The sequence below is a fragment of the Leuciscus leuciscus genome (genome assembly GCF_965113295.1).
Source record: "Leuciscus leuciscus genome assembly, chromosome: 1".
In the NCBI taxonomy this organism is placed as follows: domain Eukaryota; kingdom Metazoa; phylum Chordata; class Actinopteri; order Cypriniformes; family Leuciscidae; genus Leuciscus; species Leuciscus leuciscus.
The window spans coordinates 5058610-5085345 of record NC_138725.1 but is presented as its reverse complement, the minus strand read 5'-3'; the positions used below and the strand labels follow the sequence as shown (position 1 = coordinate 5085345).

Below are 26736 nucleotides of genomic sequence, written 5' to 3'. Positions count from 1 at the left end.
GGGCACAAGGCTACATTGCGCATGCGTCGAACCGTGCGAACCGCGCGACGCACACACGCACCGAACCGAGACAAGCGAACCGAACGGTTCGGATGTTTTTTCATGTACCGTGCCACCCCTAATATAAACTATACTCCAGAGTGCTGAATCCTAAAACAAGCGTTTCTCATAGGATTTTGAGTAAAACTGTGGTTGGTGGTCCTCGGGTCCTCTAGGGGGGTTCGGGGGTGAACTGTAAGAAAATTTTGTAAAATTTTAATGTTAAAGTCATCAATCTGGTGGACTTTGAGAGTTCAAAATTAAAAGCTCCAACCCATATTCAGTGTGTGAATTTATCTATTCGGGCACAAAGAAGATGAAAAAGATAACTCACGCACTGTTTCATAGGCACGAAAACTAATCAAGTTATTTTTAATAGCAGTGAGATTATACAGTGGCAGCACTGATCTGATGTATATAAATGTAATTTATATAGATCAGTGAGTGGTGGCCTATTACAGCTGCAATTTCTTAACTTAAGTTTGAAACAAAACGATGTCCGTCTCATCTCAGCAGTCAGGCCCGCCCTGCTGACAACTTCATTGCCGGCCTTCCAGCAAATAATAAATTTTCACACATTTGGTGGCCTTTGCCTCAAGTGCTTGTCATTTATTTATTTTTATTTTTTTAACCCGGCCCCTCCTTTACGTTTAGAGATTTTGTTGACTATCGTTGCACATCATCACATCAGTAGGCTATTCGCTGCAGTTGTAAAGCGGCCGCTTTGCAAGTCTATAACTTGATTCTGATTGGCCAGTGCTCAGTGAACATGTCACATGTGCTCATCACACGTTTAACCTACCTGTCAGTCTCGCAGCTCGCATCAGCTTCATGCGGCCAACAAGAGAGACACATAAGCCCAGAATTGGAATATACAACAATATACTTACGAATATATTGACGATTAATAATTATTAAAAAACAAAATACATCACGCACCGGCCCACACAGACCGCGGCCCACCGGGAATCTCCCGGTAGTCCCGATGGCCAGTACATGCCTGATCCCATCAGTGTATAAGATCAAACTTAATGTGGACATATTAAGCTGCTGTAACTATTCTTTGTAGTGGTTGATGAAGATGAGTGTCATTAGTGATTGTTTTTGTGTTATTGATGTTTTATCCATGTCATATTGTGAGAAATTACAATATTTTCTTTCAGTAGAGTAGTTTTACAGGCTTTTATCATGTATCCTGACTCAAATAATGTGTTTCTAAGAGCAAACACTCAGAATAAAGTGAGATGATCTGCTGATGATCCTGAATGGCTTGTTGAATGAGTGTTGATAGTCATCAATATTAACAGATCTGCTGAAAACACTCTTTATTTCATGACAATAGTTCCTGTTTTCACCTCATTTATTATGCTGATGTCTTCAGATCTCCTGTAAAGTGTCACTTAAAGCTAATTTCATTGGTGTCAGCAGACTGAGGGGATTTGTTGGCTATTAGATGCTAGGGCTGCACGATATTGAAGAAAAATGCGATATGCAATAACTCATTAAATAATGCGACATGCGATACGAGAAAGCTTAAAGTGTGTAAAATTAAATTAAATGATGTATTATATAGCCTACATGCGTGTTTCACATTCTTTTTGTGACAAGAAAACATCCCTACAACTTCTGAGAGTGAATATCAGTGTTTTACTGTCGCATAATAAGTGTTATTTTAACATCAGTGTGAACCTCGGGGTTTAGAGTTTTAGGTTATCCTACATTAGGTTTATTTAACAACAGAATGATCAGAACAGAATATATCGTGATATACATTTGCGATATTTCGATAATCTCGATTTTTTTGTGTGCAGCCCTACTATATGCAAGTTTATTTATGTGTTTATGATTTTAACTGTTTTTCTTACCATGATTTATTCTTGGAAGAATTAAAATTATTTATAATTACTTTCTTTATTTCTAGATACCTGTATTTTGATAAAGAAGCAGAATAATGTTAGGATTAGCAATAAAATTAGTAAAAATAAATAATGAATTGGCATCAGTTACTGTACGATGAATAGATAGACATAAATTCTTAGTGTAATTTATTATAAAAACAAACTCAACTGATATTTTTGATTTTGGCAGATCAGCTCCTCCCACGCTGGAATACATCATAAGTGAAGCTCCTCCCACAGCAGTCACATCATCAGTGAAGCTCCGCCCACAGTAATTCAGGAATAAATGCTGTAAATTCCCATCAGCTACAAGTGAAGACGAGCATCAGGAAGAGCTGAAATCTGCAAAGACTGAGTTTATTAAAGAGGACAGTGAGAACATGAGTGATCCAGAACCCTGCAGAATGAAACACACTGAAGATCCTGAAGAACAAAGAGGTTGGTGTTTATTCTTCATTCATTCATGATGCTGAAGAACATTCATGTTAGAAACATTCAATCACATTTAGATAAACAGTTCAACTATGAAATGGTACAGAATGTTCTGGGTTTTCTTCAACAAATGGTCAGTAAAGGGAGGTTTGAGACCTTTTTATATTGATTGTCAACATCAGATCAAGCTAAAAACTATTTTAACTGTTTTATTTTACATTTCTGGGTTCTCCCACAAAGCTGGAAGATTGCTGTAATTACTCCAATCTATAAGTCAGGCGATAAAGACCAAGCCTGTAATTACAGGCCGATTTCCATTCTTCCTGTCGTTTCAAAAGTGCTGGAAAAAATTGTGGCTGAGCAATTAATAGAACATCTTGAAAATAACCAATTGTTGTATCCCCAGCAGTTTGGGTTCAGACAAAAACACAGCACAGAAACTGCCAACTGCTTCTTGTTGGAACAGATCAAAGGTTCACTGGACAAAGGGAATGTCGTAGGCGCTGTGTTTTTAGATCTGAAGAAGGCCTTCGACACAGTGGACCATTGTATCTTATTGCAGAAATTACAGCAATTTCAATTTTCAGCTGCAGCTCTGTTATGGTTTAAGTCCTACCTGGAGGGTAGAAAACAATGTGTGAAAGTAGGAACCATTAAATCCAACCTGAGACTAAATGACTTAGGAGTGCCTCAAGGGTCAGTTCTAGGACCGTTATTGTTTTCACTGTATATAAATGATCTCCCAGATTGCTGTCAAGGTGTAAATTGCCAGCTTTATGCTGATGACACAGTTATCCATGTGTCAGCAAAAACAACTGCACTGGCTGGGCAGCAGTTAACACAGGCTTTACATAACATCTCAAGATGGCTTCAGCTGTCTCATTTAACTCTAAACATACAGAAAACTTTCTCAATGTGTTTTTCTATAAACCGGAGGTCCCCTGACATCATCTTTGAGGTTCATTTAGATCATGAACCCATTCATGAGGTTCATGAAACGAAATATTTGGGCATAATCTTGGATAAACACCTGAAGTTTCAAAGTCAAGTAAACCATATATGTAGGAAAGTCAAATCAAATCTGAACTGTTTTCGTTTTATTAGAGGAGAGTTGTCACATCATGCGGCTTTATTGTTTATGCATGCATTGGTTTTTTCACACTTGTCATACTGTGTTACAGCATGGTCACAAACATCAGTGTCCATTCTGAAACCAGTTACTTCTCTGTATAAACAGGCAATTAAGATATTTGACAAGAAACCAATGAGATGGCATCATTGTGATATCATACAAAAGCACAAGCTTTTTACTTGTGAAAATGTTTTAAATTTTAGTATTTTGAAATTGACTTTTAAATGTTTGAACAACTATGTGTCACCACTGTTCTCTGGCCTCATGGAGAGGCGTCAGGGCTCTCTTAGACCTTCCACCAGAGCCTCAGTTAGTGGGGATTGTGTGCTCCCAAAGTTTAGAAAATCTTTTGGACAGTCTAGCTTCTCCTTCAGAGGGGCTACACTGTGGAACTCTCTCCCCACTGGTCTCAAATTGCAGAACAATATTAAAATCTTTACCAGAGAGCTCAAACAGTGGCTTAAATTGGGGCAAAATTGGTCTCATGTGTAAAATGTGTCTTGTTTTGTTTAACAATGTGTTTTTATCTGTTGTAAAAGCCCCCTATGGACAGGTGTTGAAAATTAGCACATGTGCTATAACACTTTAAACAATGCATCTGGTTCGTCCAATGTTATTGCTATGTCCATATTAAATAAATAAATAAATAAAAATTAAATAAATAAATTTATTTTATATCTGGTTCCCAATTTGCAACAACATTACCAGAATTTTTCAACATAGTTTACAAAATATATATTTTTAAAGGGATACTTCACTTTAAAATGAAAATTCTGTCATCATTTACTCTTCCTCAAGTTGTTTCAAACCTGTATGAATTTCTTTCTTCTGCTGAACACATAGGAAGATATTTTGAAGAAAGTCAGTAACCAAACAGTTAACTGGAACCACTGACTTCCATAGTACCTTTTTTCCCCTACTATGGAAGTCAATGGTTCCTGACATTCTTCAAAAGATCTATCTTTCTGTGCAGCAGAAGAAAGAAATTCATACAGGTTTGAAACAACTTGAGGGTGAGTAAATGATGACAGAATTTTCATTTTAAAGTTGTAACGTAAACGACTCGGGGTAAATGTGAATTAGCTCAAGAATATAGGGAATTTTGGAAATATTAATAATTATGACTCATGGTCATAATTCATAAGTCGCATGTACATTTATTTTATCAATTATCGAGATTACCTTGTTCTGTAACTGGTCTGACCACCATTCAATTCGTCCAGCGAATAAATGTAAGATCATTACAGTTAAGAAGGGGGTATCCCTTTTCAAACTCCGCGAAAGTTTTATCTTCTGGCCACGAATATCAAACTTTCTGAGTTTATGAATTAAGAACTACTAAATGTAGTTTATATCGAGCTTGTAGCTTAGATCTTTTAGTTTCATTGACTTTATAAAGTGGGTTTTCAAACACAGAGACAATTAAAAATATAAACGGGTTTATTAATAGCAGGGGTCGGGAACCTATGGCTCGCGAGCCATATATGGCTCTTTTCCGGATTTTATATGGCTCTCCAATTTTCAAATGTTGCCTGAAAATACACCCTGATACATTCATGATGATAAAATTATTTTTAAACTATTAGCATACTTGATTAATTTATAATTGTGTGTGAATGTGTAAAATTAAATAAAATATGTGTATAATATTTAGATATATAAGAGACTCGCAGCTTAATATGATTGACAGCGGCGTTTTGGCCTGTAGCAAGCCTACCTTTCAGAGAGCTGAATTTTTATTGGATGACGTGGTGGTTTGGCCTGCATCATGTCCAGATCAAGTTAAACAACTAACGTTACCTAGCTAGCTAAATTAAAAATCATCATCAACGAGAGTAATATGGCGAAAAGAATAAAAGACGACGATTACCGTTCTTTCCAGCCCGAATGGACGGATCACTTTGCGTTTGTGGAGAAGTCGGGGTCCGCAGTGTGTCTCATTTGCAATGAACGTATTGCGTCGCTCAAAAAGTCCAATGTAAAGAGACATTTTGAGACGCACCATGCAGCATTCGCTGCAAAATATCCCAGTGGGGAATGCAGGAAAAAAGCTTGTGCTGAGCTTCAGCGGATAATGGAAACCGGACAGCAGCAGTTGCTATCATGGACTAATAAAGGCGGGAATCTGAATTCTGCAAGCTTTGCTGGCGCTCTGGAAATTGTGCGGAGTGGGAAACCATTTACTGATGGAGACTATATTAAGGGTTGCATGCTCAGTGTGGCTAAAGAACTGTTTAACGACCTCCTGAACAAGGATAAAATTATCCAAAAAATCAAAGACATGCCTTTGTCTGCAAGAACTGTTCATGATCGTGCACTCGTGATGGCTCGTCAGATAGAGGAGATGCAGATCAACGACATAAGCTCAGGTAGTTACTTTTCTCTTTCCTTGGATGAGTCTACCGATGTGAGCAATATAGCACAGCTAAGCATAGTCGGGCGGTATGTGACGGGTGATACAGTGTGTGAAGAGAGTCTCGCTGTTTTGCCTATGAAAGATACAACAAGAGGCGAGGATGTGTTAAAATCTCTGATCGACTTTGCTGCAGAGAAAAAGCTACCACTGAATAAACTTATATCAGGGGTGGTAGTGGCGCAATGGATAAGACACATGCCTTTGGTGTGAGAAACCCGGGTTCGAATCCACTGTGAGACACCAATGTGTCCCTGAGCAAGACACTTAACCCCTAGTTGCTCCAGAGGCGTGCGACCTCTGACATATATAGCAATTGTAAGTCGCTTTGGATAGAAGCGTCAGCTAAATGAATAAATGTAAATGTAAATATCTGTGTGTACTGATGGAGCACCCAGCATGTTAGGGAAACATAAAGGATTCGTTGCCCTTCTGTGTGAGCAAGAGAAGCGGCCCATCTTAAACTTTCATTGTATTGTGCATCAAGAGGCACTGTGTGCTCAGTCGTGTGGAGAGGAACTTCGCGAAGTGATGTCATTGGTTGTTCGCATTGTGAACTTCATTGTGGCGCGAGCTTTGAATGATCGCCAGTTTAAAGCCCTGTTGGATGAAGTGGGGAGTAATTATCCAGGGCTGCTACTGCACAGCAATGTCCGTTGGTTATCCAGGGGAAAAGTGCTCGCCCGCTTCGCTGCCTGTTTAAATGAAGTGAGAGGATTTCTGGAAAAGAAAGGAAATGTTCATCCCGAGCTCACTGACATTGAGTGGCTCCTGAAGTTTCACTACCTGGTGGATATTACACGTCATATGAACCACCTCAATGTGAAAATGCAGGGCATTGGAAACACAATATTGTCCCTGCAACAGGCAGTGTTTGCATTTGAAACAAAGCTGGAGCTGTTTATCAGGGACATTGAAAGTGGCCGTCTCCTGCACTTCGAAACATTGCGAGCATACAGAGAGGATTGCTTAGCGAGGGACCCCGCTCATCATTTCGACCTCAGGCAGCTCGCAGCCTTTACGTCTGATTTACTGATGTCATTCAAATCACGTTTTGCGGACTTTCGCAGACATGCCGATTTGTTCAAAGTGATAACTCATCCACATGTGTGCACCGTGGACGCACAAAACCTGAGTGTCATCCCTGGCATCTCCATTGGAGATTTTGAGCTGGAAGCTGCTGAACTGAAAGTGTCGGAAATGTGGGTGTCAAAATTTGTAACTTTGAATTCCGAACTGGAAAGCCTTGCTCGTCAGCGGGCAGAACTAGCAAAGCAACATAAGTGGGCAGATATGACAAAACTCCAATGCGAAGACAATCTCATCCTGAAAACCTGGAACGAACTTCCAGCCACTTTCAGCACAATGCATCGTGTCAGTGTTGCTGTGCTGACGATGTTTGGCTCAACATATGCATGCGAACAGTCCTTCTCACATCTGAACAACATCAAAAACAACCTGCGCTCAAGGTTGACGGATGAAAGCCTGAATGCCTGCATGAAGCTGAATCTCACCAGTTACGACCCCAACTACAAAGCACTCAGCAAAAATATGCAGCAACAGAAATCTCATTAATGTAAGTAGGGTCCAATAAACTTCTTGTTAAACACTTGTTTATGATGCCCGTTTCTCAATTTTTGTGGTGTCTTAGAGTGCTAGAAACCAGCACTATGTCAGTGAACAAAATATAGTGCTTTTATGTACTGTGTGTAGCAGCCTTAGCTTGGGTGTAACGGAGTAAAAATAAAATTAAAATAAAAACATTGTTATTGCCACCTACTATATAACTACCAGAACTACTACCAGTGTAGGTCGTATTACTGCATTTATTATTACATAAAAATTCACAAATGTATTTTAATACACAAGTGTAAACTTTGCTGTGGCTCTTTTGAAAAAATTCTCTAAATATTTAGTTTGTTTGGCTCTTCTAGATAAAAAGGTTCCCGACCCCTGCACTAGAGGTTATATAAACTACAGATATAAACGTACGTAAAAATGCAAACAAACAAACAAACATTTAACCAAACAAAACAGAAAACATTGCGTGGTCAGAATAAATGAAATGAAGTGAAATGAAATGAAAGAAAGAAAGATAGACAGAGAGAAGAGATAGAGGGTAACTTAATTCACAGACCTAAGAATTGGACACCTGAAATCAGCGTTTAGAGAGAGTTACGTTACTTGCAAGATTCTGTGTTCTTTCCGTGTGGTGCTGAAAAGGGGGCGCGCGTGCGCGTGTCCGGCTGGTTTGCGTCTAGCTTCGTCTTTTGGGTCGTTTCGCAAGACGATGTAAAGGCTCACTTGAATTTAACGTTACCGAGAAAGTTCAGATTCATCTCCCGGGCAGGGAGAGGTTTAAAGTCTTTGTTGCAAAGGACGCAGCTACGACTCGAACATGTGTTCGTCGATAGAGAAGGCCAGGGCCTCCTTCAGATGTTCCTTGGAGAAGCGCTGCGCTGGGGAGAAGAAGGTCCGAAGAGAGGATGAGTTGAGAGTTGAGAGCTAAGAGTTAAGAGCGCGTCTAAACTGAAGGTTCGGACTTTTAACAGTGTCTCGTGTACGCCTTCTTTTGCGTGGAGGACGAATCGGATCTTCTGATCTGAAGCGGGGAGAGGTTTCTTTGTTTGTGAAGAACCCCCCCCCCTTTGACTGTCATGTGAGAGGTCGAAAATAACATTCATATTTAGAAATATGGTATTTCCTGGAATAAATGCATATTATTGTACTTTGCAGTCAAGATTCGACTCCGACGTGTTTTTCCCATTACATTGACACCTCGAATGACGTTTTTGCATGAAAGAAATACAGGGTTACATAATTTCCTCATAATCACTAACATAGTGATTTTGATTATCATAATAACGTTGCATAGATACCTCAGACATTATCTGGCTAATTATACACACATAAAAATACATATCAAAAACATTGCTATTGGATCATATGTGTGGAAATGTCTGGAATGTTGGCTTGCAGAAGAACTGGCTGAGCTGCAGCTTTGGAGTCATAAAGTTTATGACCAGGTCGAGGTCGGGTTACAAGACACTATTAAGGAACCTTCTTTCAGTGAACCTTTAGAATTCCAAATTATACTCTAGCAAACCACACCTCTATTATAAGGCAACCTAACCACACATGCATAATGGCATTGTACATATATTTAAAAGAAATATTGCTTATCCTGAGTTACACACAGTTGGTCTCTTGGTGTGTGTGTGTGTGTGTGTGTGTGTGTGTGTGTGTGTGTGTGTGTGTGTGTGTGTGTGTGTGTGTGTGTGTGTGTGTGTGTGTGCATGCGTTGGAATGTCATGAGGCTGTAAAGTCACAGGGAGTCCATGCTGAAATGGGGGTTTTAGAGGGTATTCTCCAAAACAGGGTTCCCTATGTGAATCAAATGTCCCTCTGGGGAGCCACAAAGATGCCATTTTGACCGTTCAAGCAGACTCAGAGGCGCCATGAACAAACTCGTTGTCTAAGCTGAGGATTCAGCTCGATGAGGTTCGGCGTGGTCTCTGACTTGGCACCCCCTTTCCGGGGATTCCCTCTGAGACCTTCGGACACGGCTTTCGTGAGCTTGGCTGTAGATGTTCACATCTCGTTGAGTCCTGTACAGGATGAAAGCCAAGACGAGTGTCGGGGCGTGGTCGGTGACCGTGGAGAGACACAGCACAGTGTCAGCTGCGGTCCAGATTTGGACACAGGTGAGGTATTCAGGCTGGGCGTTTGCCCATGCTTGGAGGGCTGTGTTGACAGGAGCAATGTTCATGAGTGGGCCTTACAATTCGTGAGTTACAGTGGCTGTGTGCGCAGGTGTGTTAGCAAGCCATCGTTCACCTACAATCTCTGCTTGTGTCTCTGAGGAAGGTGTTGCTAGTGCAGAGATAATGAATGTCTTTAGTCAAAGTACACATGTGCGGGTTTGGAACCGAGTACAGTTGTGTGTCGCTTTCGTGGTAGGTTGCTCTTTTAGCTGTGGAAGTTCGGTCTGAATTTCGGCCACAGGCCGTCTTACTGTGACTATGTTTGCTGTGTTGAGGTAGTGTGCTCTTTCGACGTTGCTGGGTTTGAGTCGAACGTACACTTTCTGAGTGTGGGTCCTGCCTTGGTAGTCAGGAGTCGGGGCTGCTCTCTCCATGCGATGCCGGATGCCGGACCTGGTGAGGTGATGTCCGATCGTGGCTGCTTTCTCGCGAACCACCACAGCATCCTGTTAGAGGCAAAAGGGAGAGAGAGAGAGAAAGGGAGGAAAAATTTCAGCGAGGGTCGTCCTTGGTTGGCTTAGGACAGTCTTTTTGGTTCGCTGAGGTTGGTATGCCACATGCTTTGATGTCCCATGCATGGCTTTTTGGCACATGTGGCGTCATTGTTACACCTGACCCCCCTTGTGCTTTGTGGCCTTACAAGCTGTGGCGCTGTGATGGCAACAGGTGCACAATGCGTATTGAAGTCCTGTGAACGCAACATGTGCGTGGTGGCAGACAGCTGTCTGAGGCACTGGTTGTTAGTGAGCTCAGATGGCCTGCGAGGGTGGTGGAGGGGTAAGTGGTGGCATAGGAAAAGTCTGTTCATCAGAGGCCTGCATGACTTTCTTTGTACACAGCGGAGGTAGCGTAAGTGGCTCTGAGGCGTGCAGTGTAGTTGGTAAAGTTCGTTTGTGCTGTGTAATCACTGCAATCGTTAGGGTGGGTGGGTGGGTGGGTGGGTTGTCTGTATGTGGCGCAGACATTGGTCTGGTTACTCAGCTGCGGTTCAGTCATGACCTTGAAGCAGTCGGTGTTAGTGTTCGTTTTCTGTGTCTGTGTCAGACGTGGCTGCACTGTCTTCATCTGTTGTGTAAGAAGACTCGGGCTCACCAGTGTTCTGGGGAGAGTGATTCCAGTTTCGACGGTCTGGGCTTGGAGTTCTGGACGGCGGGTGGTGCTGGTTCCAGAATCTTTCCGAGCGCTCGGTCCGATGCTTTGGATGAGAACCGTCACCGTCGTGCTGCCATCTGCTGGCCTGGAACGGTGTTGATTCTCTGTGGTCAGGTCTGTGACTGAGGGGTTGTTGGACAATTTCTGTGTCTAACTCTGAGCAGTGCTCAGAGACGGAGTAGATTGTGTGTGTTTTTACAGTCTTTTCATCCATAGCTCTTTGCTTGGTGTAAGCCTTGTGGGCTAGGTCTCTGAGTTTTCGAGTAGACATGGTTCGTGGGCAGACGAACACACCGAGATGTTTACTCACGGTGCTATGCAGATTCCGCAGAAACAAAGTTCTAAAGGTTATATCTTCTTCCATATGTGGTGTGTTGACTGCTCCGAAGAACGTTTGTCGGAGTCGGCCATAGTAGGAGTGTGGGTGTTCAAGTTGGGCCTGTTTGACGTCAAATGCCGTGATAAACCCTTGGTCTGATTCTGGGTCAGAGAATTCACGGATCAAAGCTTGTCGCAGTTGCTTGTAATCTCCCTTGACAGTCTCTGGTTGACGATCCAGAAAACTACGCACATCTCTGCTTGAGGTGATTCTTAACAAGTACAATTTGTCCCAAGCTGTCACGTTGGCGACAGTTTGTAGGTGAAAATCAATGTCTCGAAGATACGAATTTACGCTGTTGTCCCCGGCAAACGTAGGAATGTTTCTGGCCAGCTTGTCAAGGCTTGTGGGAGGGGAGCTGTTGCTGGGGGCCCAATCCGTCTGGAGAGGATTCTGCCCCTTTACAGCTCCGCCCCCTTTAGCTTTTGGTGTTTGGCTGACAGGCGTGGACTCGCTGGAAGGGGGAAATGGTGTGAGATGTTCTTCCCCTTCCCGGTCACTGTTAAGTCTGTAAGAATGTCTCAGTTCTCTGTGAACAATGTCAAGTTCGTCTCTGAGATCGTGTCTCTGCTGAGTGAGCTGATGGATTTCAGTCTCTGCTCTCTCGAGGAGAGCTTCAGCCCGTTGGAGCCTTTCGTTGAGTTCCTTCCGGGTGTTTTCCTCCGACTGCTGTCTTTGGTCTGTGTGCCGACGAAGATCGTCCAGGGCATTTTGAAGTCTTTCAACTTCCTGTTGTAGCGTTGTGTCCGTCTCGTCCTCTTCCTCGGTCAGGAAGAGTAGCTGGTCTAGACGACTCTGTGTGTGAGCTCGGTCCTTCCGGGCTTCTGTGGCCTGGAGCTGTAGTGCGGCTGCCTTCTGCTCCAGGTCGAGGTTGGTCCTTTCGCTGGCCCGGGCCTTGGTGACGAGGTTGAGTGCGAGTTTTCCGAAGATTTTGGCTAGCTGCTCGTGGTCGTACTTCTGGGTTGGATCGTAGGTCTCAAACTGGTCCAGGTACTGTGGGTCAGCGGCATCCTGGGGCAGAATGGTTGCCATCATTTCTCGCAGCCACGTCTCAAGGTCGTGCCAGCGGACTGCGGGACTGGGTGAGCTCGACATCTCTGCTTACTGTGGTGAGAGAAGCACAGCACACACAAAAAGAGACACAATGCAAGTTTGTTTTAGGGTTAATGAGCTATACTCATACGGGCTATGCCGTTTATGAGAATTTCGGGGCTAACTGATGTCGACAGTTAGCGGAGCCAATTTCGTGGGTATGGGTAAAACCCACAATAGAGATTTTGGACAGGCGGTAGCCTGGGGGGTCGTCTAGCGACGCCCGCTTTTGATCGTCACTCTATTATTCAGCTTTCCTGGGGTCTCTCTTAGGTTCTGTGTCTAAGTGAAATGAGAGAAACAATTCACAACAGAATGGAGAAAAAGACAAAGTTGAAGGTAGGGGAGATCAGAGGGAAACACAACACAAGGAAGTGAATTGGTCTGCAATGAAATGTCACAAACAATAACACGGGGAGTGTTATATAAAAAAAAAAAATAAAAAAAATAAAGAGGCCTAAGCCTATTAACATTGCTAGAGTTCCTGATAGGGCCAGGAGATGCGTGGATTATCGGGACAGGACCTCGAAAGAAGGTGTGTCTTAGAGAGAGAAAGGTGGGCCAAACACTTAAAATATATCCGGAGGAATATCTAGTATTCTGTGGTTCATAATAAGTGGATGAGTTTATCAAATTTCAGTTTACCTGGGGTGAATAGAGGTCATCCAGGTGGAAACCAGCGGGCGCGGTCAGACTCTCCGACGGTCCCAACACTAGACAGAGCGCAGTGTCAGTAACGCCGGACAGATGATCCCCGCCCACCGGAAACCACCAGAGATGACTTTCGGATCACCACAGTGCACTGACTGAGTCCTGCCACTAGATACACAATAAGGGATTAAGATGTTAGACTTAAAGTGAATTAAGGCTTTCTGGTTTCATCAAATTGAGTAAATATGTATGCAGGAGTCAGAGGCAAAGGCTTTACTAAAATAATGATACAATGAAAAGGGATTATGATAACTGATGGTTAATTATCGGAATAACCTACCCCCCCCCCCCCCCTTTGAAGAGGCTGGGGAAAGAAAAAAAAAAAAGAAATTTCAATGAAATAAGATTCAAATAACAACACAGGCTTGAGACGCAGGCAGAGGGATAGGCCCTGCAGTAGGTTTGTGCCACAAAGGAAAGGGGCGTATTCCTTCTCCGTGGTCCACCTGGTTGTTAGTGAACACAATTTAAATTAAAATTCAAACTAGTTTAAATTAAAATTCAAATAAGCATGCAAGGAGAGGTCCCAATAATAATAAAGAAGACAAGAAAATTAGAATGATAACAGTGGAGTATCAATACTAATTATACAATAATTAAACTAAAAAAATCAGAATGACTTCCTATAATCCTTACAATAACACTGAAGTTATTAGTATTGATTATAAAATAATCAAACGAGAAGGATAGCAATGTTGAGACACTTCAATGCAGACTGGGGGTGAAACAGATATTGTTACGTCGACCCAAGATGGCCACACGGTGGCGTGCTTCCTCCTAGGTGGACTATCAATTAACTGAGTGAATCAAACCTAAGTTTTTAATTCGAAAAGTTTTTTTTTTTCGAACTTCACTTTAAAGTGTGAAAGTTGAAAACAGAAAAGAAGAATTGTCTAACTCCAAATAATGTCAGCATAAGCTAAGCTTTGAATGCAGGTGAATATTTGAGAGTCAAACCATTCATTCTATAATCGGGGGAGAGAAACAGGAAAATTATTAGTAGAAGAATGAAAGCCGGTATTATCTGAGAGCGTCCACCAGATGGCGTTATTGCGCTCATGCAGGCTGTCGTCAGTGGGGCGCGTGATTTGAGAACTGCCACACACCTAAAGGCTGCCCTCTAGTGTTGGTCAGTGGGGTATTCAGACTGCAGATTTTTATCTTTTATCTGAAATATGGGCTCATTTTGCGCTCGGTTGCATGCGAAAAATGACGCGAGTTTCACAACATGTGACTAACAGGGATTACACATCTGTTTAATTACACATTATACATGGAACGGTTTAAATAAAAACAGGAATTAATACTTCTGTTTTAATTAATAGAGCTGTGCGCAAGACAGGAATTAAACATCTGTGAACAGGAATTATTTCTTCTGTTTTAATTTATAGAGCTGTGAGCAGGACAGGAATTAAACATCTGTGAACAGGAATTATTTCTTCTGTTTTAATTTATAGAGCTGTGAGCAGGACAGGAATTATTGCATCTGTTCCACCTCCCATAAACATTAATCAAAATAGCACTTTATGATAATGCATAGGTTTTCAAAATTGGATCGCGAGACCAATTTCTGACCAGGAGTTTATCGTTAACGTATCGTATATCATAAGGCCTATACTACGACTGAAACTGAGACACTGTTCAGATCAGATTTACGCCTTCGTACTAAAAAAAGATTCCTACGTCTTTATTTAGTCGGTTTAAATCATGTTACATGTACCACCTGCAAAGAGTTTTGCTTCGTCTTTACAGAGACAGATGTAATGTCATGAACTGCAGTTTTAGCAGAGCTGAGCTGGCTTTGTGCCTGCCATCAGCTGGGTGAGTTCGCCTTAGCGACTTATCTCACAATTCAAAACGCGCGTGTACCATTATTAACAGCCATAATACACATTCAACTGAAACTGAATTTGTCCATCAAATAAAGTTTGAAACCTAAAATAACTCCACCATTAAACATGTAACGTAAACGACTCGGGGTAAATGTGAATTAGCTCAAGAATATAGGGAATTTTGGAAATATTAATAATTATGACTCATGGTCATAATTCATAAGTCGCATGTACATTTATTTTATCAATTATCGAGATTACCTTGTTCTGTAACTGGTCTGACCACCATTCAATTCGTCCAGCGAATAAATGTAAGATCATTACAGTTAAGAAGGGGGTATCCCTTTTCAAACTCCGCGAAAGTTTTATCTTCTGGCCACGAATATCAAACTTTCTGAGTTTATGAATTAAGAACTACTAAATGTAGTTTATATCGAGCTTGTAGCTTAGATCTTTTAGTTTCATTGACTTTATAAAGTGGGTTTTCAAACACAGAGACAATTAAAAATATAAATGGGTTTATTAATAAAATGGCACACACTAGAGGTTATATAAACTACAGATATAAACGTACGTAAAAATGCAAACAAACAAACAAACATTTAACCAAACAAAACAGAAAACATTGCGTGGTCAGAATAAATGAAATGAAGTGAAATGAAATGAAAGAAAGATAGACAGAGAAGAGATAGAGGGTAACTTAATTCACAGACCTAAGAATTGGAAACCTGAAATCAGCGTTTAAAGAGAGTTACGTTACTTGCAAGATTCTGTGTTCTTTCCGTGTGGTGCTGAAAAGGGGGCGCGCGTGCGCGTGTCCGGCTGGTTTGCGTCTAGCTTCGTCTTTTGGGTCGTTTCGCAAGACGATGTAAAGGCTCACTTGAATTTAACGTTACAGAGAAAGTTCAGATTCATCTCCCGGGCAGGGAGAGGTTTAAAGTCTTTGTTGCAAAGGACGCAGCTACGACTCGAACATGTGTTCGTCGATAGAGAAGGCCAGGGCTTCCTTCAGATGTTCCTTGGAGAAGCGCTGCGCCGGGGAGAAGAAGGTCCGAAGAGAGGATGAGTTGAGAGTTGAGAGTTGAGAGCTAAGAGTTAAGGCCAATTTATACTTCTGCGTCGGGTGCGCGTAGAAGGTACGGCGTAGCATACGCATTGACGTGTACCATACGTCGTACCCTTCGCCGTACCCTGACGCGCACCTCCTCAAAAATTTAACTACGCGTCGCGGCGACGCGGACCGCAAGATCTGTGATTGGTCGGCTGGATAGCATCGCGTTTCCTCCTACGCATTTCCGGAATGATCTTCTGCACTCTGCACCGCCCGCCCGCCATTTTTAAATTCCGAAGATCAGTGAAGAGCCATGTAAATAGACCAAGTGACCGAGAGATTGCTTGAAGAAGTGCGGAAATACAGCCATCTGTATGACTCCTTCAGTCGCCATTGCTCGTAGAAACCTAAACTCAAAATAGCCGCGAGGAATGTAAACACAGTGGAACTGGAACATTAAAACCCACCCGCGCCAACTAGCGTTTCGGCAGTGTAACTGCAGAGCAACACAGACATTCGCAGAAGTATAAATGCTCACGACGGCGTCGCCTACGTGCGTAGCCTACGACGTACACTACGGCGTACACTCGACGCAGAAGTATAAATTGGCCTTTAAGAGTTAAGAGCGCGTCTAAACTGAAGGTTCGGACTTTTAACAGTGTCTCGTGTACGCCTTCTTTTGCGTGGAGGACGAATCGGATCTTCTGATCTGAAGCGGGGAGAGGTTTCTTTGTTTGTGAAAGCGGGGAGAGGTTTCTTTGTTTGTGAAGAACCCCCCCTCCCCCTCCCCTCTTGGTGTGTGTGTGTGTGTGTGTGTGTGTGTGTGTGTGTGTGTGTGTGTGTGTGTGTGTGTGTGTGTGTGTGTGTGTGTGTGTGCATGCGTTGGAATGTCATGAGGCTGTAAAGTCACAGGGAGTCCATGCTGAAATGGGGGTTTTAGAGGGTATTCTCCAAAACAGGGTTCCCTATGTGAATCAAATGTCCCTCTGGGGAGCCACAAAGATGCCATTTTGACCGTTCAAGCAGACTCAGAGGCGCCATGAACAAACTCGTTGTCTAAGGAGACAACGAAGGATGTGTTGGGAGATCAGGATCTACTAATTTGAACAGCATGTGACCGCATGTCATAGTCATTGTCGTTACAAAGTGAAGTATCCCTTTAAGAGTAATCAGTAAACACCAAGTTACTGATAAAGTTGTATTAGTCAAATATCATACAAGTTATTCATAGTTATAGAGATTCTTCTTACAGTAACTTTGGTAACAGGGTTGATGAACACAGTCAGTGCTACAGTTTGTGTAAAAACTGAGACAATGGATTAAGAAAAGGCTTGTTTGAGATGCGCCTTGCCTCGCCTGAGATGTAGTGGAGAGTAGGCGGCTGCAGTGAAAAACACACGCGTGTGGTTACTAAATAAACAATATCTGGCACTAAAAATAAATATGGGAAAACAAAGATACAAAAGAAATAATATGAGAGAGAAGTGAGATATGTGAGAGACCTCTCTCTCCAAGTCACAGGTCTTTATACTAACACGTATGGTGAGTTAATTAGGGATTGAATACACCTGTTGCCCAACTAACATCTGCACTACGCAGCAGAGCCAGCAAGGGTAAACAGGCAGGCGTAACAGTATCGTATTGAACGGAACCGTGAATTTTGTGAACCGTTACTTCCCTACTTTCTACTATTACATCAGGGCTCACTTTCATGTCCTTTCACTTTATATTTCTCTCTTGGAATTGTTTTGATGCACTGAAAATGAAATGTCTTTTTCTCTTTCATGTCAGACCCGATGGAGGAGAGAGAAGAACTGAGTGAAGTGGAGGAGGAGAGTGAAGAACTGATGGAAGTGAAGGAGGAGAGAGAAGAACTGAGTGAAGTGGAGGAGGAGAGTGAAGAACTGAGTGAAGTGAAGGAGGAGAGAGAAGAACTGAGTGAAGTGAAGGAGGAGAGAGAAGAACTGAGTGAAGTGAAGGAGGAGAGAGAAGAACTGAGTGAAGTGAAGGAGGAGAGTGAAGAACTGAGTGAAGTGAAGGAGGAGAGAGAAGAACTGAGTGAAGTGGAGGAGGAGAGTGAAGAACTGAGTGAAGTGAAGGAGGAGAGAGAAGAACTGAGTAAAGTGAAGGAGGAGAGTGAAGAACTGAGTGAAGTGAAGGAGGAGAGTGAAGAACTGAGTGAAGTGAAGGAGGAGAGTGAAGAACTGAGTGAAGTGAAGGAGGAGAGAGAAGAACTGAGTGAAGTGGAGGAGGAGAGAGAAGAACTGAGTGAAGTGGAGGAGGAGAGTGAAGAACTGAGTGAAGTGAAGGAGGAGAGTGAAGAACTGAGTGAAGTGGAGGAGGAGAGAGAAGAACTGAGTGAAGTGGAGGAGGAGAGTGAAGAACTGAGTGAAGTGGAGGAGGAGAGAGAAGAACTGAGTGAAGTGGAGGAGGAGAGAGAAGAACTGAGTGAAGTGAAGGAGGAGAGTGAAGAACTGAGTGAAGTGGAGGAGGAACATCATGTCCAACCTGGAGGAAAACCTTTGAGTCGCTCAAAGACTAAAAAGAAATTTTTAAAGAAAAGAAAAGACAATAAATCTTTCACCTGCACTCAGTGTGGAAAGAGTCTCACAACCAAACAAAGTCTTGAGATTCACATGAGGATCCACACTGGAGAGAAGCCGTTCTCATGTGATCAGTGTGGGAAGAGTTTCAGTCAATCAGCAAACCTTAATGTTCACATGAGAATCCACACCGGAGAGAAGCCGTTCACATGTGATCAGTGCGGCAAAACATTTATTAGTGCATCAGACCTGAAGTCACACCTGACAGTTCATACGAAGGAGAAGCCACATTCATGTTCTGTGTGTGGAAAGAGTTTTTCACTGCTGCAATATTTACATAAACATGAGAAAATACACACTGGTGTAAGAGAGTACATGTGCTTTGAGTGTGAGAAGACTTTTACTACAGCAAACTGTTTAAAACGGCACCACAGAATTCACACTGGAGAAAAACCTTACAAGTGTTCACACTGTGACAAGAGATTCAATCTGTCATCAAATCTGAAAACACATGAGATGATCCACACTGGAGAAAAACCTTACAAGTGTTCACACTGTGACAAGAGATTCAGTCGGTCAGCAAATCTGAAAACACATGAGAGGATCCACACTGGAGAGAAGCCGCACACGTGTTCACACTGTGACAAGAGATTGAGTCAGTCAGCAAATCTGATAACACATGAGAGGATCCACACTGGAGAGAAGCCGCACACGTGTGATCAGTGTGGGAAGAGTTTCTCTATTAAAAGTGTCCTGAAGCGACACATGAAGATCCATGCAGTGGAGAAACCACATATGCAGTATTTAGTTTGATCAAACTCTCCAGCTGTGTTCCTGTAACTCTTCATCTGGTCTCTCTCTGCTGTGATCATGAAATACCACAGTATGATGATAATCAACAGAAGAAGACAAACCAGCCCGAGACTCACGGTTATTAAAACCATCACCACACATACATTGATTTTGGGATCATTCACTTAAAAAAAAAAACTCTCTGGTTTTATTTGGTTCAAAAAATCACAACTGAATCCACCCTTTTGGGCCCAGTTTTTCAAAAGTAATCCATTGGGATTTCGGATCACGGATTGGATCAAATCTTGGAAATGGGTTTTTCAAAAGCAAAAGAGGGATTCTGAACTAAGATCAGATCATGTAATCCGATCTTAAATTTGATCTGGATCAAACCTGCCCTTTGGGTTTTTCAGAACTTTGAACTCGGTTTGGGATCTATTTGATCCAAAAAAACAGGATTATCCTGATCCCATCAGAAGGTTGGATTCAGCTGTGATTTTTCGAACCAAATAAAACCAGAGTTTTTTTTTTTAAGTGAATGATCGCAAAATCAATGTTTACTGATGATATATACATTTCTTCATATTTTAAGCATATATGAAGCATGCCACATCTAATGAGATATGGTAAAACAAAAAAATCTACAATTTAACATTATAACAAAATAAGGAAAGTAAAATGTTTCTGTTTATTACAGTGTTTCTGTGTCTTAAAATTAAAATAAACAATGGTTATTTGAGGCCACCGGTATTTTGCCAACTGTTGTTCTTTGCTAAGCCAGTAGACTACACTGTTGGTTTCATTTAAGGCTCTAGTAAACAGGATTTGGTAATCCTGCAATGTGGTATTTGGATCACAGTGATCCAATCCAAGGTTCCTTTAAAAAACTGGCATAAAAGTAAAATGGATCAGGTGATCCTGGATAGCAAAACATGGGATTTCCAAATCCGGATCAATTTGATCCAGATACAATTTTTTTGAAAAACTGGGCCCAGGCACTAAAGCGATTACCCATAAAACATGCTTTGAACCAATCGGATTGCTTGGGTCCTAAGCCCGGACTCAACACACCAAAGTGACCGGATAATTCACCAGACCGGCAAAATCCATACACTGAATAGTAGGCTAACTGTGCGTTCACACCGGACGCGAATAGCGCGTCAAATTCGCGTCTACCGCGTCTAGTTTGACGCTTGACCACTTTGTGTTAATTCGCGTGTCTAACGCGCGTAAAAACAAAAGTTTGAAGCGAAATTTACGTGCGTCAGAGGTGAAAGTTTCGAAACCCGTTGGCGGACATCTTTTTTAGATGTTTATCGAGCATTAGCATTAGCATTAATCGAGAGAGTCATCGCTCGTATATGGTCCGGAGAGCAGAAACAGCTGCGTAGGGGACATCGTCGCTGTACTCGGGTCCACCAGACCCTCCAGAGGGTTTCAGGAGTTTCACAATTTGCTCCAGGAGCTAGGTTTGGTGGACCTAACGGTGAGGACGCTGACGAGGACAGCGTAGGCCGTAAGGCCTCGGCCTCGAGTGGTCGCTACCTGACGAGCCCGCGCTCTACAGCCCGGCGCGAGGTTCACCCTCGCCCGCACCCACCTAATCTGTCATTTATTTTTGTTTTGATAATAAATGGAGTCAGCCTCCAAAAGTGAAACCTGTCCTGTGATTTTTGTTTTTATACACTAAATTGTGTTTGTTGTCTTTACATTAGAATAATAATGTTTCATATAATCTAGAATAGATATGGAATAAATAGCATTCAATACAAAATGAGTATCTCTCATATACTGAAATCGAGTTTTTATGTGAAAGATTTGCTTTGCACACCAAGCATTTTAGTCATATTACAAAATAATTTATCGAGGCCAAACATAAAATAACATTATAAACTGTCACTTCACCACGTGACAGCAGCAAGCAGGCTCATGATTGGTTAACGCGGCGCGAATTGACGCAGAAGTTCCGATTTTTCAACTCGGGCGGCAGACGCAACTCGGGCTTAACGCGCCAGACGCTCAATTTGCGCGAACTTGACACGCGAATGAGACGTCTACCGCGCCGCGCTCTACGCCTCATTCGCGCCGCAGGAATTTTTTACGCGCATAACGCGTCTTTGCATTGACTTAACATTGAAATCACTCGCGCCTGACGCGCTATTCGCGTCCGGTGTGAACGCACCTAATGAAAACCATGACTTTTCAAACCACAGACGTATTACTTGCTATTTATATCACCCATTTCGATTCAATTTGACAGTTACTTTTTTTTTATTCAAAGATTGTGGTGAAAACTTACCTATATCTGGCGCTCTGCAACTGAGATGAAACTGAGAAAAAAAAGAAAAAAAATCCAGTTTGGTCCGGTTGGTGAACGAGCAGCTTTTACTCAACTTGACTGAAGCTTGAACACAAGGAAGTAAAAAAAAAAACATCAGTGAATGTTCTATGTGCAAAAACACTCTGACTCGAAATGGATAATATAATTCTAAAACGAACTAAAACCTTGCATCCACTTTCACAATATAAAATGTCACCCTTTGCTCTGTATCACTCCTTCTGAAGACACATAAGGTCCAACCTGGAAAATCATCCGGTTTCCGCGGGCTTCTCTCGAAAATTCTCAGAGAAAAAAAAATGATTCACCGAAACATCTTGAGAGGTTCATTTTCATGAATCGGTCAAATCCACCCGTGATGGATTTAATTTTTAGTGGAATTAAATTAATCTATGCTCATAATTGTAATTAACAGTAATGTTTTTAATGTAAACACTAAAATTAAATTGAAGTTTAGGTTTTAATGCAGTCTACCAGACAGCAAGATATATAGATACATTTAGTTTACTAAGTTTAGTTTACAAAGTAAATTTACTTCTTTTAAAGCATTAGAGTTTAAAACCAGCAGAAAATTTAGTGCAGTTGTTTCAACATCCCTTTAATACTAATTGACTGCACCAAATATATATATATATATATATATATATTGATTGGCTCAATACACCTTACACTGCAAACACAAGTGCAACAAATCATGACATTTTTTTTTATTTAAAGTAGCTAATTGTTAGTTGTGCTTCTCCTTGATTCTCTACTGCAAAGCAACATGGGAACCTCAAAAGAACTCCCCAACAACTTAAAAACTAGGATTATTCATCAATATGAATTAGAATAAGGATACAAAAAGTATTTATTACAATAGTCACAGACAAACCACATACCTTCTCCAAGGAGCTCCAAGAACATCTTGCTGCTGATATTGTTATTGTACACCAGCGCACTTTGCACAAGGAACAGCTCAATGGAAGGGTGATGCGAAAAAAGCCTTTTCTGCTTACTGCCAACAAGCAGAGTCGTTTGAGGTATGCAAAGGCTCATCTTGACAAGCCAGAATGATTTACGAATAATGTGCTGTGCACAGATGAAACTAAGATAGAGTTATTTGGTCACAACCAGAAGTGCTTTGCATGGCGGAAAAAGGACACAGGAGAAGAACCTGCTCCCTACTGTAAAATTTGGTGGACCATGCTATGGGGCTCTGTGGCAAGCACAGGTAGTGGACACCTTGTCAAAGTTGAGGGTCGCATGGATTCCACCCAGTATCAGCAGATTCTTAAGAGCAATGTTAAAGAATCAGTCAAAAGTTTGAAGTTGTGCCAGGGCTAGTTCTTTCAGTAGTACAATGATCCAAAGCATTGTTCCAAATCTACCAAGGAATTCTTGCACAGACACAGATACAATGTTCTGGAATGGCCATCCCAGTCCCCAGGCTAGAACATCATCGAAAATCGATGGAATGATCTGAAGCGGGCTGTCCACACTCGGAAACCATCGACCCTAACCCTGACTGAACTGGAGACATTTTGCAAGAGAGAATCCAAAATACCTGCAGCTAGAATTTGGGAACATATCAGTGGCTAAACGTCTACAGGCTGTTTTTTCAGCAAAAGGAGGATCTAAATATTTATGTTTAATTATTCCATTCCAACATTGTGCTTTGCGAGTTACCCATCGCGTGTTGGTAAATGGGGTGTACCACAGTTTGCTTTGCCGATTGCTAGACGTGATTGGCAAACGGTTTGCCAGAATATACCCTGACCTCTCCTCACCTCAGAAGACTCGACGCAGAAACTCTCAATGACGGAAGAGATAGTGATGTTACGTCTGACACCGACGCTCCGAAGCTTGCTTCAAACTCGAACGGTCCTTGCAATGAACCACTGCCTCGGAGCTTGTATCATTACGTCACTAGTCACGTGAAAATGACTTCTGAAGCAAACACACTGGTTCACTCCTGTGGTGAACCACCTGACTGCTTTGACAGCCCAATCCAGTGTTGACAGGTTTGAAACCTGGCGGCTGTATTTCTTATAAAAGTGAAGCCAAACCATGGCAACACCGTGGGTTGTAGTAGTCGGTGTTTGGATTGGCGTTATTGTTGAGGAGAGTGGATTGAGTTTATTTCAGTGTTGTGATGGAGCCAGCGAGAAAGAAAATAAAAAGAAATAATATTTCTGAATAAAAACCATAGCATTTAACGAACACTTTGTCTAAGCCTTCTGCATACCCAAAGCACACCCTCTGCCACATTTTTTATTATTATTATTAATTAGAGAACATGCATTAAAAACATGCATCAAAGACAGAAACTTCAAAAACCCTCTGCTACATTATACAAGTACAACCAGTTACACAAGCACATCCTTTTTAACATACAAAAATATCAGTCCCACCAGTTAACAAGTTATAGAGTTCTGCTTCCCACAGCTAAACAAGATAAAGCTTTCACACATGATACTGCCCTGCTAAAAAAAACTATTGAAACCATTACAGAAATTCTATTGGATTTAATGGTTTTCATGGGAATTTTATTGGTTGTAATGGGAATTATAGTGGTCTCTGTGGGTCTCTACTGATATGTGTTGGGTTCTATTGGTGGGGGCATTAAATCCTAATGGAATATGTCCCAAACGCACTACAAAAAAGAATTCTGTAGTGGTTTAAATGGTAAAAGCCAATGGTTCCTATTGGTATTTTAATAGAAACCATTAGAATTTCTGTGATGGTTTCCAACTTTTTTTAAGCTGGTCTGATCTTCTGTCCTTGTCTAAAGAAATAATTACACACACACACATCATGCTTAATGTTTTATTATCAAGGTGAACACATGGAATTCATCAGTATCTGTAAAATTCACCTACATAAATGAGTTTCACAGCACTAACACTGTTTCAGCTTTGATAAACACATAAACGGGGCGTTAACATATAAGCCTATACTTGCATTTTATGGTTGTCAGCTTTGTTGCATTACATTTACTTCACCATGAGATGGTGCTGCAATTTCTATCTGAATGAAGCTTCGAGTAATGAACCATTTTCGATTGTATGAGAAAGCAATAATTATGAGAAAATAAACATTTAAATATAAGCCTGAAGCTTCGGAGAAAGAATGAATAATAGATTTTGTAAAATAACAATTGATAACAATTCAACAGCTAACAGAAAAAGAAATGGGGAAATGGGGCAACCTTGGCGCACTCCTGAAAGCCAACCAAAACTGAAGAGTTAATGTCATTATTAACCATATTGATAAATGTACATCCAAAACCAAAAAGACTAAGAGATTTAAGCAAAAATTGGTGTTCTAAAGAGTCAAATGCTTTATAAAAATCCAAAAACATTATAATAGCTTCTGAATCAATATTCTCTGAATAATCAATAAGTTCAAGAACTAATCTTATGTTGGAGCTAATATGCCTATTTTTCATAAATCCATTTTGTGTTTCGCCAATTATACTATTAAGGCCAGATTTTAAACGAACTGCCAAAATTAAAACAAGTAATTTATAATCGACATTTAACAGTGATATAGGTCTCCAGTTTTCAATTAAAAGTGGGTCTTTATCAGTTTTGGGGATCAAGGAAATAAGACCCTGCTTCATTGAGGGAGTCATCTCTCCTTTTTTTAATACAGTCTTTAAACAAACTATGTAGAGGTGTCTTTAAGATGTCCCAAACATGTAAATAAAATTCAACAGACAAGCCATCAGTACCTGGAGATTTCCCCCTCTTCATCGATTTCAGTGCATCCTCCATTTCAACTATAGAGATATCAGCATCACAAAGTTGCTTAAAGTCATCCTTTATACCTGAAATCTTATCATGAATACTCAAAAGAAAATCTGTACATAAAGCACTATTAATATTTAAGGCAGAGAGATGTCTTTTTACGATTTCTTTTTTCAAGAGCAAAAAAGTAATTAGTGCTTCTTTTACCCTTCTCGATCCATTTTGCTCTAGAGTGTATAAAAGCACCTTTAACAATCTCTGTGTACATATTTTCAATTTGCAAATGACATGTGTTTATTTCTACCTCATCCTCTTTACTGGGATTTTCCTTCTGCATTAACACACTTAATCTATGAATGAGTTCTACTTCTTTAATGTTTTTTTTCTATTAACAATAAGGTCTCTAACTCTAAATTTAAAAACTCCCAGCTAGAGCCAGGGTCGCTTTCAGTATTACTAAACATAGAATTACCCAGATGAATTACAATATCATTAAAATTGGCGTCTTCCAAAAGACAACTGTTCATTTTCCAGTAACCCCTTGTTCTATTTAACTTACTGTATTGTGCAAGATTCAAAGAAATTAACATGTGGTCAGTAAACGGGGCAAATTGATGATTAACAGTATGGACAATTTTCAAAATAGCATGAGAAATGAGAAAAAGATCAATTCTAGCTTTAAACGATCCAGATTTGTTGGACCAAGTAAAGCCTCTACAACCAGAGTTAAAGAAACGCCAAGCATCTGCCACTGAAAGATTTCCACACAACCATAAAATCAGTGGCGGCTGGTGAAAAATATTTTAGGTGGGGCTGTTTGTGCGGGGGGTCTGGGGTCTGAAATTTTTTTATTTCATAGTTGTGATTTCCTGCATTCTGGTGCATTTTAGGCCACCCATGTCCCTTGCTTATACCAATAAAATAACTCAAACCAGTCAATACCAATGGTCTAAAAAGACAATATTAATTGAACTGCCATGTAGAAATCAACAGTTGCACAGGTAATGATAATGAACAAGTTGCAAGTTTATTATGCTCCGTGTCCAGAATAGAAAAAGTGCAAACGCATAACAATAAATTATAATAGGGAATACAACAATCTAGTTCTTTAATCAATCCCCAGCTGTAGACTAAATATATTTTAAAAGTTCACTGTAGACAAATTGGATAATGGATAACAGTGTGTTGATACAAGAGAAAGAGAGAAGGCTCTCAAAGAAAGGGTGGGACAACATTCTTGAAGAACACCAAGTATGAGAAGAAAGATGATTTTAACATTTTAACTAGTATGGAAACACAGTAATCCAGCTCAGAACTTCAAAACAACAAAAAAAAAAGCAAAGCAAACATACTGTTACATTCCTATTGAGATCACTATTTTAATGGCAAATGTGTGTGAAACATTGTGTGTGTGACTGAGTGAGAGAGAGAGAGACT

General features: G+C 41.1%; 1 protein-coding gene across 1 annotated transcript in view; it reads left to right on the top strand.

The window, feature by feature from the left end:
* LOC309494422 (uncharacterized protein) overlaps positions 1-19937 on the top strand; it is a 251719-nt gene extending 231782 nt beyond the window's left edge. Inside the window, exons 2-3 of the mRNA XM_082163762.1 lie at positions 2161-2375; positions 17738-19937. Of these exons, the coding sequence (XP_082019888.1) occupies positions 2318-2375; positions 17738-19251 (1572 nt within the window). The 5' untranslated portion in view covers positions 2161-2317 and the 3' untranslated portion in view covers positions 19252-19937. The remainder of the gene's footprint in view (positions 1-2160; positions 2376-17737) is intronic.
* The last annotated feature ends 6799 nt before the right edge of the window (positions 19938-26736 follow it).